At 43.1% G+C, this 14,815-nt stretch overlaps 1 protein-coding gene across 1 annotated transcript; it reads left to right on the top strand.

Annotated features, from left to right (window-relative positions):
* Nucleotides 1-484: 484 nt before the first annotated feature.
* On the top strand, nucleotides 485-11,968 carry BND (bindin; the record flags this gene model as incomplete). Its single annotated transcript, NM_214518.1, is given in 6 exon segments — nucleotides 485-608; nucleotides 3,765-3,984; nucleotides 4,910-4,981; nucleotides 5,614-5,780; nucleotides 9,741-10,277; nucleotides 11,222-11,968. Coding segments are annotated over 5 exon segments (1,458 nt in total). The 5' UTR covers nucleotides 485-608; nucleotides 3,765-3,781.
* Nucleotides 11,969-14,815: the final 2,847 nt, after the last annotated feature.

The raw sequence follows: 14,815 nt of genomic DNA, 5'->3' as shown, positions 1-14,815 counted from the left end.
TAACTCGACTGTCTCCAATAACATTGATAGCGGCTTCGGAGAGGATCTCCCAGTAAACCTATACAATATACAACTGTTGGAATGAGGCGTGGTGAAAAGTTGCGCCTTTACCGCTTAAGCCATTGTTACATTTGTTTGGAAAAAATCCGCATCCATTTGTTTGTAGTGTTTCTACATCTTTTTAAAGCCATAAAACGTTGAAAATCCGCGTGCGTTTTCGTTTTAATATGGCACAAAACAATCGTGGTCTATATTGTGACGTCACGATAGACATACGCGTGAAAAATGTTTTGTTTATTTCCGGTTTTTCTGATGACAGCACAATCGGTACGTGTTTATGCGCATGTGTTTTGCGCGTCTAGATTCTCCACGCGCTCGCGTACGCGTGCATGCTGACTTACTTGCCATAGAAACAAATGCGCAAAAAATAATCACAAAGTTTTTGAAATCGCACAGCAGGTTCTAAACGATTATGAGTAGGCCCTAGCCAGAGAATACGCTGAAGTGAAAAGGACAGACGAAGCATTCTGCTACATTTCTTCATGTGAAAAACTCGATTTCGAAGATTAGCAGTTCTTTTTTTCACTCGTGCACATTTTTATTACAAGGTCAGTAAATGATGATGATGATGGTGACGACGTCGTTGTTGCTGATGGTGGTGGGGATGATGATGATGATTAATGGTGATGAGCAGAGCATGAGGGCTGAGGAAGAGGATGATGGTTCATGCCACTGTATATCTACTGATGAATATGTTGATAATAATAATGACGACGACGCGATGACGATTGTGATGATGGTGATGAATTGATGGTGGTGATGAGGATGATTATTATAATGCCATAGGCCTAGCCTAGACTGCTAGAGTCTAGACTCTAGATCTAGATCTAGATTCTACTCATATAAATTTGCTAATGATTATGATGAACAAGACGCAGGCGCGGAACAAGGATTTTCCAAAGGGGGCGGGGGGGGGGGGGGGGCTGGAAATTTGAAGATCGCGCAGGCTGTTAATGTTATTCAACTCAACTTGGCAAACTACTGACAAGGTCAAAGATCTAAAACTTAAAAGCAGGTACCAATGATGCTCGGGAATTTATGCGGCTGGCCCCCTTCTTGGATCTTCGATTCTTTTCCTCCTAAAAACTCCGAAGAAGAGTTTTGACTGGAGGTGGTGGAGGGTGGATGATTACATTTTGGAAAAAAGTTATTTAGTAACTGTATTTTTAAATGAGAGCGGGGAGGTTTGGTCGATGGTTGCTTGTTGTAGGTTGTTCCATGTCTTACAGTCCTTGGGGAAAATGAGTTGGCATAGACGTCCGAGTTGGTGTGGCGAATTTCAAATTGGTTGGGGTGTCCTCGTCTACGTCTGTCTGGCTTAGGTTTGGTGTGAGATTGGCAGTCGATGTCGAGTTGTCCCTTTATCATTTTGAAGAGGCAGGTAAGACGGTGTGAAATGTCCGGTGAGAAAAGGGGAAAGACAAGGAAATGGCACTAATTTACAGTAACGACGAATAAGGGAAAACTGTAATCGGGAGATTTGGGGTCATTGCAGAAGGCTTGGCATAGTTATTGAATAGAGGGTGCCGGGCCGGCCGCATAAAATCTCGAGCCTCGGATTCAAAGATAAACGTTAAAAACAGCCCCTGCGCTACAAAGTTCATCACTCTTTAGTGAGAAATTTGATAGTTTCATTTTCCCTTTAAAGCAAGCGCGTAGCCAGGGGCGGTAGGGGCAGTCAGAGGACAAAGGACGAAAAAGGAGCAGACAAAGAAACATTTTGAAAATTTTGACAAGTCGAGAACGGTACAACGAATCGTCTTCTTTCTCTAATAATTTAATGAAATGTCAAAGCTTCCGCGCTTCGGGCGGGAGGGGAAAATCGAATTCAGACAAGGATTAAGAGTCGAAAACGGTACAACGAGAGTCTTCTTTCTCTAATAATTTAACGAAACGTTAAGCTTCCGCGCAAAGCGCGGGAGGGGGGAAACTGAATTCAGACAAGGATAAAGAGTCGAGAATGGTACAACGTATCCTCTTCTTTCTCTAATAATTTAATGAAACGTTAAGCTTCTGCGCTTTGTTCGGGGGGGGGGGGGGGGAATGAATTCAGAGAAGAATTAAGAGTCGAGAATTGAACAACGAATCATCTTCTTTCTCTAGTAATTTCATTAAACTATGAAAGATAAAAGCTTCCGCGCTTCGTGCGGTGGAACCGATTTCAGACAAGGATTAAGAGTCGAAAACGGTACAGCGAATCCTCTTCTTTCTCTAATAATTTCATGAAACGTCAAAGCTTCTGCGCTTCGCGCGTAATGGAGGATTGGGGTGGGGGGGGGGGGGGGCAGCGAACTGCCCGAATTAGAATTTTTGATATCTTTTCTCGTTTATTTTGGTGATAAATAACACTTTCACAAAATACATATTATGCTCACATTTTTGCTCGCTCGCTTCACTCACCGTCTAGCCGAATTGTGAAACCAGAAAAATTACTGTTTCGGGCAATAGGCTATAGCCCCCCCTCCCCCGCGATGAAAATATCACAAATTGTAACGGTATGGTGCTTCTAGTATGATCTTGTCAGTATTGGTAGATCTATGTCAAGTTGAAGAAAAAAAAAGGTCTGCGCAATTTTCAAATTTCCGCCCCCCCCCCCCCCCCTATTGGAAAACCCTGGATCCGCGCCTGTCTTTGTAGGGGCCGGACGCGGCCTTATCATGTGTGCTCTTATAGACTAGTCTAGATCTAGGCCTAGATCTAGATCTAGACTAGGCCTATGATTTTTTTAAAATAAATAGGTCTAGATATAGGCCCCTTATTATAAATTATGCCTTCGGTATTGACCCCAACATTTCCTGCTTACTTTTTGTTTACGAGCGCGGCCTTTTGTGAAGTGTTTTACATTAACCTGTTGAGGCACTAGATCTACGGCTTAACATGTACATGTAAGCGTGCTTAGAATTGTTGAAAATAAGCTGAATTCCGACTCAATTTTGCACAACCTAAGAATTAGAATACGGTCAGTCACCCCCCCCCCCCCATGCGCGCCCATTTCACACGCGCATATCCCTCCCCCCCCCCCCCCCCAGTTTTTTCCCCTTATTCCGGCATGTGTCACTTAGATCTAGTGTCATTTCCCTGGGCCCCGTTGCATAAAACTTACCACTGATGGTAACTTAGTCTTTGCTATCAATAGCAACTATCATGGTAATAGGGTTTCCATGGTAGTTACCTTTGATGGCAAAGTTACCATCAATGGCAAGTTTTGTGCAACGGGGCCCTTGTCTTTCTTTCTCACCCCGGCTTCTCTCTTCTGTTTTTCTCTTTTCCTTTCTCTTTTCTCTTCTTTTCTTTCCTTTTTTTTAATGCGCCGCGACCGTGTTTAGCCCCCCCCCCCCCGTATCCCCCCACTCAGTGTTATTTAGGGTACGCATATGCGTTGGCCATCTTTTTGAAAACACCCCCTAAGTCCGGTGTGTAAGGTCAATTTTGTATATGTACGAGCCGGACTTTGGTGCGTAAAAAGTACCCCTTTACCGGACATTTTGGTAACACGCATGCGGTCATTCCAAACCCGGAGTGCGGGGGGGGGGGGGGGGGGGGGGGGGGGGGGGGGGGGAGGAGGCGGGTGTATCCCCCACTGCTACGCGATGACGACGACAACGATAATGATCGATGTTTTCTAGACATATGATGCCGACGACGATGTGCATTGCTCTTGATGATAATCATAATGATGATATTCTTTGTTTTTATTTTTATAGATCCACATTTAAGCATCATGGGTTTCCATCAAATTTTAGTCACTGTAGTTGCCCTCGCTTTAGCCTCTGTCAGAGCCGAGTTCCCATCCCGTACCGACTCCCCTACTGACTGCCCCGAAGCAGATCAAGGGTGCTGGTGTCGCGGCTCCTTCGCTCAGTGCTGGAGAACGTATGAAGATGCAGGAATGACAGAAGAAATTGGAAACAGAATTACAAAGCTGTAAGTTTAGATTTGGCGCCTTTTCCATGAGATGAAAAAGTTCATCACATCATTTGAAAATTGGGTGTACAAGAGAATGACGAGAATGTCGAGAATGTCATGGAAAGATATGCAAACTAACAAAGAAATACTAAATATGGCAGGGCTTAACAAAATATCCTGGATGGTAAAAACACGGAAAGCAAAATATTCTGGCCACATTAAAAGACATCAGAGTCTCTTGACAGATTTATTGGAAAGAAAGTAGAAGGTACCCAGACCAAGACGGGAAACCAAGAACTAATTTGGAAGGGGTGAATTGGAATGCCACTACAAGAGTATACTAGGGCGGCAGAAAACAGAGATGTGTCGAAAAATGTTGCAAGGAACCTCTGAGCTAATAAAAGATACCTCAATAGATAGAATAAATATATTCAACATAAAAATAGAGGCAAATTTAATGTGGTTCCTTTTCATGATGATGAATTCCTTCGTCATGCGGAGGAACTCATTAAAAAGAAGAAGAAGATGATGATGATGATGATGATGATGATGATGATGATTACCACGATCATACCAAGAAGAAAGAAGCCGTGAAAGATAGAAAAAGAAGTGATGACAAAAACATGCAAACACAGACGGAGCTAGAGAGAGAGAGAGAGAGAGAGAGAAAGGGAGAGGGAGAGAAAGAGGAGGTGTGGGGTGGGGGCAATTCGGTTTAAAATATGTAAATATAATATAATAAAGATCAAAGTGTAGATCTTAATCGAGTAGAGAAGATGGAGGCAAACGATGAAGAGAGTCTTGAGAAAGTTTATTTTTAAATGCTGTCAAGAATGTTGAAGAAATCCATGCGTCTTTCATTCCAAACAAAAATGGAAAAAGATTTACTCAAACTTATTCGACCTTCTTTCTAATTAAAATGTCTCTTCTTTTAATGAAACAGAGACTTATTGTATCAGCCAAGTGAAGAGATTGTGACGTACATAAGACGTATGAGCGCCATGAGGGAATTAAGGTAAGTAACCAAGAAATCTATAACTTACAGGTTGTATGCCATACCGTATGAACTCCATGATTTTAATACCAACATTATAATAAAATGTTTGAAATTGCTACAAGTATGATGGTGGTTGTATTTCCGGACGCTTAACAAAATTAAAACCGTCACTTTTGCCCTTGGATTTTAAGAAAAAAGAATGCATCAAATAGAACTATCAATCATATATGTTCTATATTTAATAATATTCTATAATACAAGTCTTAACTCATAGCCTGCCATAAGGCTGCATGCACGCTATCGTTATACTGCTTTGTCCATGCGAGAGAGCTATCGCTTGAGTGCCATGTGCGTGCATTGCAGCATTGGTAATAGCAGTTATTCTTCATGCTCATTGGACTGTGCTGTGTGTTTTGCACTCGCTATCCATAGAACCATCGCGTTAATCAGATCAGATCTCCAAAACAACCTGGCACGGGGGATTTGGGGCTTTGCACAATGGGAATTAGCCCTGTGGCATGATAAGAGTTAAAAGATTTATGAAAATAATGCATGAAATATTTCTTAAAATTGCTGGATTAAATCAACTGTCCAGATACATCACCTGTCCGGACACACATATGTCATCCTTTTTTTTTCACGTCTTACAGAATTTCAGAGGATGGCGTTAGCTTAGATTGTTCTTGCGACCTCATCTATGCCCTCGATGACAAACATGTAACACTCGTTGACCAGGCCGAGCTGACGTTCAGTAACTGCCAGCAGAGGGGATGGCCTCGTGATAGCATGACTGCCAGATCCTTCGTTAATCGCTGCCGTAAGTGGACCTTATTAACTCATTGGTCGCCCCCCCCCCCCAACTAAAAATAATAAATAAAACAAAATGACACTCGCTATTAAAAAGAAAACGTCACCAAAACATTTTTTAATTTAAAGAGGCAAAGATAAAAAGACTAGAATATTCTCTCTTTTTTTCTTCGAGCCGAAGTAAGTTTCAAGATTTTAGAATACAATAATTTAAAACCCAAGTCCGTTCCAGAATCCTACCATCAACTTACTCTGGTAGGACCAGGCGCGGATCCAGGGGGGGGGGGGCCGAGCGGGCCTTGCCCCCCCCCCCCCCCCGCAAAAAAAAAGGAGACAGAGAGAGGAAAAGAAGGGAAAGGGAAAGAGGAGAGAAAGGGGAAAAAAGAAGACGAAGAAGAAAGGAAAAGAGGGATGAAGGAGATCGGGGAGGTGGGGCAAAAGGACTTGCCTCCCAGGCTGTTGCCTCCCCCCAATCAAAAAATAAAAATAGAAGGAAGGAAAGGGAAAGATAAAAAAAAGAAGAGGAGATAAAGGGAAGGAAAAAAGAGGAAGAAGAAAACAAAAGAAGGGGGATATCAGTTGCAATTTTCCCGCCAACAGATTGTGGATCGGAGAGGGGGGGGGGGGACAAAAGGCCCTTGCCTTAAAAGAGGAGAGCTAAAAGGGAAAAAAAAGAGGAAGAAGAAAGAAAAAGTAGAAAAGAAAGGGAGATCAGTTGCGGTTAATCCCGCCAACAATGTGTGGAGCGGGGTGGGGCCAAAATGACCTTGCCCTCCTCCAGCAAACATAAAAGAGAAAGAAGGAAGGGAAGGGAAAGGAAAAGAGGAGAGATAGGGAAGAAAAAGAAAGAGAATGAAGAAAGGTAAGGGATATCAGTTGCAATTTTCCCGCCAACAAGGTGTAGATCGGGGGGGGGGGGGGGAAATAAAATTCAAACGTGGTTTATTTCTAATTCCATAACGGTGATTTACAAATAATGCTGAAATGACATAATTTAAAGTATATTATACTTTTTTATGCGTTTGTTGGAAAATGACAAACTTCTAAATTTACAGTCAGGCAAGGAAATGCTTCTTGAGATGCCTACATGTCAGGGCTCGCGGAACGGCGGGGATCGGGATCCTTGAACCCCCACCCCCCCCCCCCCACCACCCACTTTTTTTTGAAAAAGTATATTAAAGAGAAAAAGATAGAAAGAGAGCAAGAAAGAAAAAAAAAATAGTTAACTGCCAGTGTCACATTATAATGAGGTATCAAAATATGCTCATCTGACCATGATTAAATGCCTAAAACCCCGAGGGCTCTGCTCCCTGGATTCCACCTAGGGCCCTAAGGCGGGCCCTTAGATGCTCATCTGTTGGTAATTTAATGCCTAAAACCCCTAATTTCTGTGGGCTTTGCCGCCTGGACCCCACGCCAAATAGTTTCCTGCCAGTGTCACAAAATAATAAGGTATCAAAAAATTCTCATCTGACCGTAATTAAACACCTAAAACCCCTGAACTTCCGGGGGCTCTGCCCCCTAGACCCGACAAAGCCTTAAGGCGGGCCCCTTGATACTCATCTGACCGTAATTGAGTGCCTAAAACCCTTGGGCTTCCGGGGCTCCGACCCTGAACCCCACGCCAATTAGTAACCTGCCAGTGTCACAATTAGGTATCAAAATAATGCTTATCTGACCGTAATTAAATGTCTAAAACCCCTGAACTTCGGGGGCTCTGCCCCTGGACCCCGCCGAGGGCACTAAGGCGGACCCCTGAGTGCTAATCTGACCGTAAATTATTGCCTTAAACCCCTGAGCTTCCGGGGCGGACAAGGTATCAACATATGTTCATCTGACCGCAGGCGCGTAGCCAGGGGGGCGGTGGGGTGGTCCCCCAAAAAATGCCGGCCAAAAAAAGAGAGGAGTGAAAAGGAAAAGGGAGTAGACAAAGAACATTTTGAAATTCAGACAAGGATTAAGAGTCGAAAACGTTACAACGATTCGTCTTCTTTCTCTAATAATTTAATGAAACGTAAAATCTTCCGCGCTTCGCGCGAGAGGGGGAACCTGAATTTAGACGAAGATTAAGAGTCGATAACGACACAACGAATCGTCTTCTTTCTCTAACGATTTAATGAAACGTAAAAGCTTCCGCGTGAGGGGGGGGGAACATAATTCAGACGAGGATTATTTTTGGAACGGTACAACGAATCGTCTCCTATCTCTAATAATTTATTGAAATGTCAAAGACAAAATGTGAAGGTATAGAAAATCCACATTTTTTACCACGAGTTAAATTATATGTTGATATGTGTATATAATTTAACTCGTGATTAAAAATTTGGATTTGCTATACCTTCATTTACATGGGAGATAAAGTAATACCATATGGCACTTGTGTTTAAAGGAGAGTTGGTTTCTGTGGCCAAGAAAAGTTCTATCTATATGTAAATGAGACAAAATGTGAAGGTATAGATAATCCACATTTTTAATCACGAGTTAAATTATATGTTGATATGTGTATGTGTTTTTACGCGTAGATCATAATCAAAATATTATACACAGTGCAGGATTTGCTCAAAAAGCTATATAGACCATGATTAAGGAACAACGTACCATAACTCGACTGTCTCCAATAACATTGATAGCGGCTTCGGAGAGGATCTCCTAGTAAACCTATACACGACTTTTTGTTAGCAATGGAATCCAATGACCGGGGTAATATGTAAGGCGTTTAGACACATAGGAGCTCTATACAAACGTGACTATTATCTTTAACCTTGAAATCCATTTTACATAACCCAAGAAAATGTCAGACAAAATCCATTAAACTATAACTCCAAAGCCTGTGCCTAAATTAAAAACTTTAAAAACACCCACTAGTAGATAGAAACGCACTCTCTTGAATGCTATTTTTGTAATTAGATTATCCAAAAATTCTGTGGAAACAACATTTCCCATACGATGAGGTAGAGTAATTGAGTGCCTAAAACCCTTGGGCTTCCAAGGGCTCCGACCCCTGAACCCCACGCCAATTAGGGACCTGTCAGTGTCACAATTAGGTATCAAAATAATGCTCATCTGACCGTAATTAAATGCCTAAAACCCCTGAACTTCCGGGGCTCTGCCCTCTGGACCCCGCCTAGGGCCCTAAGGCGGACCCCTGAGTGCTAATCTGACCGTAAATTATTGCCTTAAACCCTGACCTTCCGGGGGCGGACAAGGTATCAACATAATATGTTCATCTGACCGCAGGCGCGTAGCCAGGGGGGAAGTATGGTCCCCCAAAACCGCCGGCCAAAAAAAAAGAGGAGTGAAAAGGAAGAGGACAAAGGGTGTAGACAAAGAACATTTTTGATATTCAGACAAGGATTAAGAGTCGAGGGGGGGGGGGGGAACTGAATTTAGACGAAGATTAGGAGTCGATAACACGACACAACGAATTGTCTTCTTTCTCTAATGATTGAATGAAACGTTAAAGCTTCCGCGCGAGGGGGGGGGAACATAATTCAGACGAGGATTATTTTTGGGAACGGTAAAACGAATCGTCTTCTTTCTCTAATAATTTATTGAAATGTCAAAGCTTCCGCACTTCGCGGAGGAGGGTGGGTGGAAACACGCCCCTCCCTGCACCCACCCCCCTAATTACATCACTGCTGGTCACCATTATGTACCAATATTTGGCTCGCATAATTTCAAATTTGGCCCCCCCCCCCTAAGAAATCCTGGATCCGCGCCTGGGTAGGACATAGGCAGCGGCGGACTAGTAATTGATAGTTAATTCTTTTTCGTGAGCCTCGCTTGGTATTTAGTGGTCTGCGGTCCAGTTGCATGGTCAAAAATAGAAGAATGAGTGGGTCGCCTAGTAATTCCTGTGCCAAGACCTTAATCCCAGCTCGCCTTTGACATAGCCATTAATGCCAAACATTTAATATATAAACAATTCCACTTTCATAAGTTAAAGTTTTATTTTTGGATATTAAAACAGATGTTAGTCGCATACAAGATGGCGATTTACGCAAGCGGAGAGAAGCTGAGGATGTCGACGACGATGATGTCAGCAAAAGGGCAAGTCCTCGTAAGGGGGACGAACCAGCTGGTCATACTCTTAAGGACCTCGCCCCCCAAAACACCAATCATCTTGTTAGCATCGATGGTGCCGACAAACATCCAGCCGACGAGCTCGTCAACTTCATCTCGGGGCATTCTCCGACTCGACGTGCGACAGACAACGATGCCGCAGTTTCTGACGATTCGAAAAGAGGAGCGCGTAAGAAGCGTTACGTCAACACGATGGGCTACCCCCAAGCCATGAGTCCGCAAATGGGAGGTGTTAACTACGGACAACCAGCGCAGCAGGGTTACGGCGCTCAAGGAATGGGTGGACCAGTCGGAGGTGGACCGATGGGTGGACCGATGGGTGGACCTCCACAATTTGGTGCGTTATCTCCAGGGCAGGCAGATACGGATTTTGGATCCAGCTCCTCCAGCGTCGACGGAGGTGATACAACGATCAGCGCCAGAGGTAGGCCTATATTTATTGACCATTATGTGTATGTCACATTTAAAACTTGTTTGTTTCGTTTTTGTTTATAGACATACTAAACGGACCATGTTTCGTTAGAAATTTCGAAAACTGCGACTATAACCAATTTCTGGTATCTTTGGCTGGCATCATAATACTTGTTAATTCAGTTATATTTAATGAAGCAGTCTGGTATGACCTAGGACCGATCACTACATTGGTCTTCACGCTGTAGTCACACCAACTAGATAACAACCCAAACATGTTTCATTATATGCAGTGGCCAGGTATCGGTCAGTTGGGGTTCGGTGTGACTGAGGTGTCGTCACGATCATCCAAAAGTCGTGACTCTGGTCTGAATAAGAGTCGGCTTAAGGAAAGACCAACTCGCATATTCCCTAGTTAGAAAAATTGATTTTCACATCTCTCGAGTTTATCGATCAGAGATCAACAATGAGGTTCACCTTATAACGTGTTAAAGATATTAAGCCTCGTTCAGATATGCCACAGTAAAACGTGGTATCTTTCGGCGAGCAGTTAAAGGCTGCGCATTGTGCTAGCCAAATTATTTTCATCGGGTTTTTTTTGCCGTTACCAAGGTCTGGCCTGAATGAATTTTTTCTTTAATAGGTAAAGTCCTTGATAAGAAACCTTTTGCGTCCACGCAGTCACCATGTACACCATTGCTCATTCCGTGAAGGGATATATATTTACCAGAAAATGTATTGACAAAGCTCTCTGATCAACTTTCCTACGTTATACTTAGTGCTTACGACTACTTCTTGATACCCCATGATCATTTCTTACTTTACGTCAGTGCTCAGTTTTTATCCTGCACGATCAACCATTACTAGTTATTGTATTTGAAATTATGATTCTAGTATTTTCCCGCGATACAAAAGTCTTTTGGGGCTTCTTACCAGTTCGTGTTTTTATCATTCCAGTTATGGACGACATCAAGGCGGTGCTCGGTGCCACGAAGATTGACCTACCAGTAGACATCAACGACCCTTACGATCTTGGACTCCTGCTACGCCACCTCAGGCATCACTCCAACCTTCTAGCGAACATCGGTGACCCTGCGGTTCGGGAACAGGTCCTAAGCGCGATGCAGGAGGAGGAAGAAGAGGAGGAAGAAGATGCAGCCACCGGCGCCCAACAAGGCGTCTTGAACGGGAACGCACCAGGCCAAGCAGGCTTCGGTGGCGGAGGTGGAGGAGGGGCCATGATGAGTCCTCAACAGATGGGCGGACAACCTCAAGGGATGATCGGACAACCTCAAGGGATGGGCTTTCCACATCAAGGGATGGGCGGACCACCCCAAGGGATGGGCATGCCACATCAAGGGATGGGCGGACCACCTCAAGGGATGGGCATGCCACCTCAAGGGCAACCGTACGGTCAGGGTTATCTACAGGGGTAGATCTAACTAGATATAGACGCTAATTTGTTGTATATCGGGGTGATCTCGAGACGTTTGCAAAATATATTCTGAGAGTGGAGTTTCTCCTTTAGAACACGAGTATTTGAATTGATTTTTCAATTTTCTTGTTCGGTGAGGTGCAACATCATTATAGCTATTTAGTTTAAAAAAAACGTTTCTTTTTGGCAAATTTGATACACGTATTCATTGTAAAAAAAACCAACAACACCGACATGAAATATAAGCGACGATAAAGAGAGAGAAAAGGGTGAAGCAGGGGGGGGGGGGTGTATCTTAAGATGGTAGCAAGCGGGAATCGTATAGAGCACAACTGGTTGCCATCATTATTCGTTGCTGTGAATTACATACATTTAATAAAGGGAGGGATAGGAGATATTCCGCAATGGAACAGATGCATGTTATATCAATGTTGTTTCTTGATTATAATCATTTTATGATATACTTTGAGAAGTACGATCCCGGGGTACGATCATTGCATGATATTTGAGATTTTTCTTTCTATGGTATATTTGTTGTATCCGTAATAAACTTTGACACACTAATTCACTTACAAATGAGTATTTGTGTTCTTTCTATAAAAGTTCCTTTTGTCTATCATACCGTGGGCCACGAGCATAGAATGAAGTCGTTTTTTACCCTCATTTGAAGACCTCTGGCCCTATTAGGAAAGAGATCGATAGAAATTTAGTTAAAGCCTATCTGCACTTGTTTGGCCAGGAGGTATTAGACCTCCCTGCATGGTCATTGACGGGTGATTATATCATCTAATCAGCTCTCAATTAAGAAAAAGTGGACCATGGGGGACCGATGGTCACCGACAAGGCATTATTTGCTATAAAGATGGCGCAAGTAGCTATACGTAAGGAAAGGCAGATAGCTCGAAGAATATGAAAAGACCAAGAAGAATTATTTATCGGTTCGGATGCCAGTCACCGATCCCAAAAAGATAAAGAATAAACTGATAGAATATAAAGCTATGTCTTTAATTACAATAATTGATGGTGATAATGATGTTGATGATGATATTAATGAGATCGATGATGATGATGGTGATGACGACTATGACCCTGGTGGAGGTGGTGGTGTTGATTGTAAAGGAGATTATGATGCTGCTGCTGCTGTTGATAATTTTGATGAGGATGATTATGATGATGACGGTGATCGTGGTCGTTGTGGTGATGATGTTAAAAGGGGTTATGATGATGATGTTAATGAGAGTGGTGACGATGAAGGTGATGAAGACGAAGGTCGTGGTGAACTGGTGATGATGGTGGTGATGGTGGTGGTGGTTGTAATGTTAAATGAGGTTATGATGCTAATGATGACGTTGCTGGTAATTCTGCTAAAAGTGGTGGGGGCAGTGGCAATCATTAAAGGGAGTGTAGCATGACGAAACTACGTGTCTTTCCCGTGACCTGGGTGGTGGGGTGGGGCGCTTAAGCCCCAAATGCCTCTTAGAACTGCGCTTGCAGTGGCGCAACTATATACATATAGCTCCGTTTAGTCTCATTTGACAACGCCCCCTATAGTCAGAGTCAGCAGCCTAACATGTTAGCCCACGGAATTTTACCAAAAAATTCGTTAAAAATTAATTTGTTGTTTAAACGAAAAGCACATCCACCCGACGTACGTTATCACTAGCTCTTTCATTGGAACCCTCATGTCCCATTGACTTTTGAAAGTTCACCCACCGTAATTTGATCAAAATAGATTGCAAGCTCGCCATTGCCTACATAACACATGTGAAACAAGTCAAACTTTGGACTCGGTTTGCCAAACGGTTGTAAGGTTTTAGGTCAAGCACACGAAGGATAATAAGCATGAATTATAATGATCAGTTCTGATCGGTTCATTATTTTCATTTCATCAAACCCCCCACCGTAATGTTTCCATTGAAGATAAGCAAACATTTTGCCGAGGTAAGCAAAAACATGAATATTCATGATCGCCATGGACTATTCGATTATTTAAAGAGGGGTGCAATTGTGCACCACCCCGTGCAACACATCAAACTCCCCTACTTTAAGTCAAGTATTTCATTGTATTATGTAGTTTGGTAGGTTTATTTTAATAACTGTTTAATTATCAGATATCAATGATTGTTTAAAAATATGGAAAATATTCTTGTATTTTATTTTTAGCAAAGCAATCTCACATACAAATTCACTACCAAGTGTCGTCTAATCCGCCGATTGTCGTCTGCTATAAACGTCCAGCGAGCGAAAATGAGACAACCGGAGCAATATGCAAGGCAGAGGCGGATCTAGGGGGGGGGGGGGGGGGGGTTCCGGCGGTTTAACCAAGGCCAAGTGAGAAAGAAAAAGAAAAAAGTAAAACGGCACGATTTTTGGAAAATCCTGGATCCGCCACTGGGTTAACCCCCCCCCCCCTTGGCAAAAAGTTAGATCCGCCCCTGCAAGGAGGCATGGAATACCTCCTGCACCTCTCCATTTCATTGTCCGAATAAGACAGGTGTCCCACGGGTTCTAGGACACCTCCCCCCGAGACAACTACCCTCTACCAACCACCCGCGGGCCGCATGGCGGAGCATTGAAGAAGTGATTATCAAATTAGCTCATGAATTAAATGCGGCCCGCATAGCAGCGATGAAATAGGGTAAAACATTTCAAACAGCTATCTCTATTTACATAATTTGTTCCCATCATTCACAACATAGTGAATCGTTACGTGGTTGCTACAAAATTCTTCAAATTTCCTCTCATTACATTACATTAACGACATTACACCCGGGGGGGGGGGTGTACTCACATATTAGGACATACGGGGGTGTGCCGCTCAAATGGGTGACTTTGTCAGAAACAAAATTCTAAAACATGGGTCCCAATCATAACAAAAATACCATTAAAAATGGGTCCGTTTCTTCAAAATTTTAAAAATTTTAAAAATTTTCCGGCGTTTGCCATGCAAACACTCAAAAAACATCCGAAAATTGTGGAAAATAGGTTGTTTTTCTCGAGAAAAATGACCACTAATATTGGGTAGGGATTTCAAGGCTTGAGCGGCACACTCCCGTCCAAACCAACTCCGAGTATACCCCCCCCCCCCGGGCGTTAACATCACTCGCCGTGTTAAT

The sequence above is a fragment of the Strongylocentrotus purpuratus genome, unplaced genomic scaffold (assembly GCF_000002235.5).
Source record: "Strongylocentrotus purpuratus isolate Spur 01 unplaced genomic scaffold, Spur_5.0 spur5_scaffold_19, whole genome shotgun sequence".
In the NCBI taxonomy this organism is placed as follows: Eukaryota; Metazoa; Echinodermata; class Echinoidea; order Camarodonta; family Strongylocentrotidae; genus Strongylocentrotus; species Strongylocentrotus purpuratus.
Note: the sequence above shows the minus strand (reverse complement) of the source record. Positions and strands in the feature narration are given on the sequence as shown.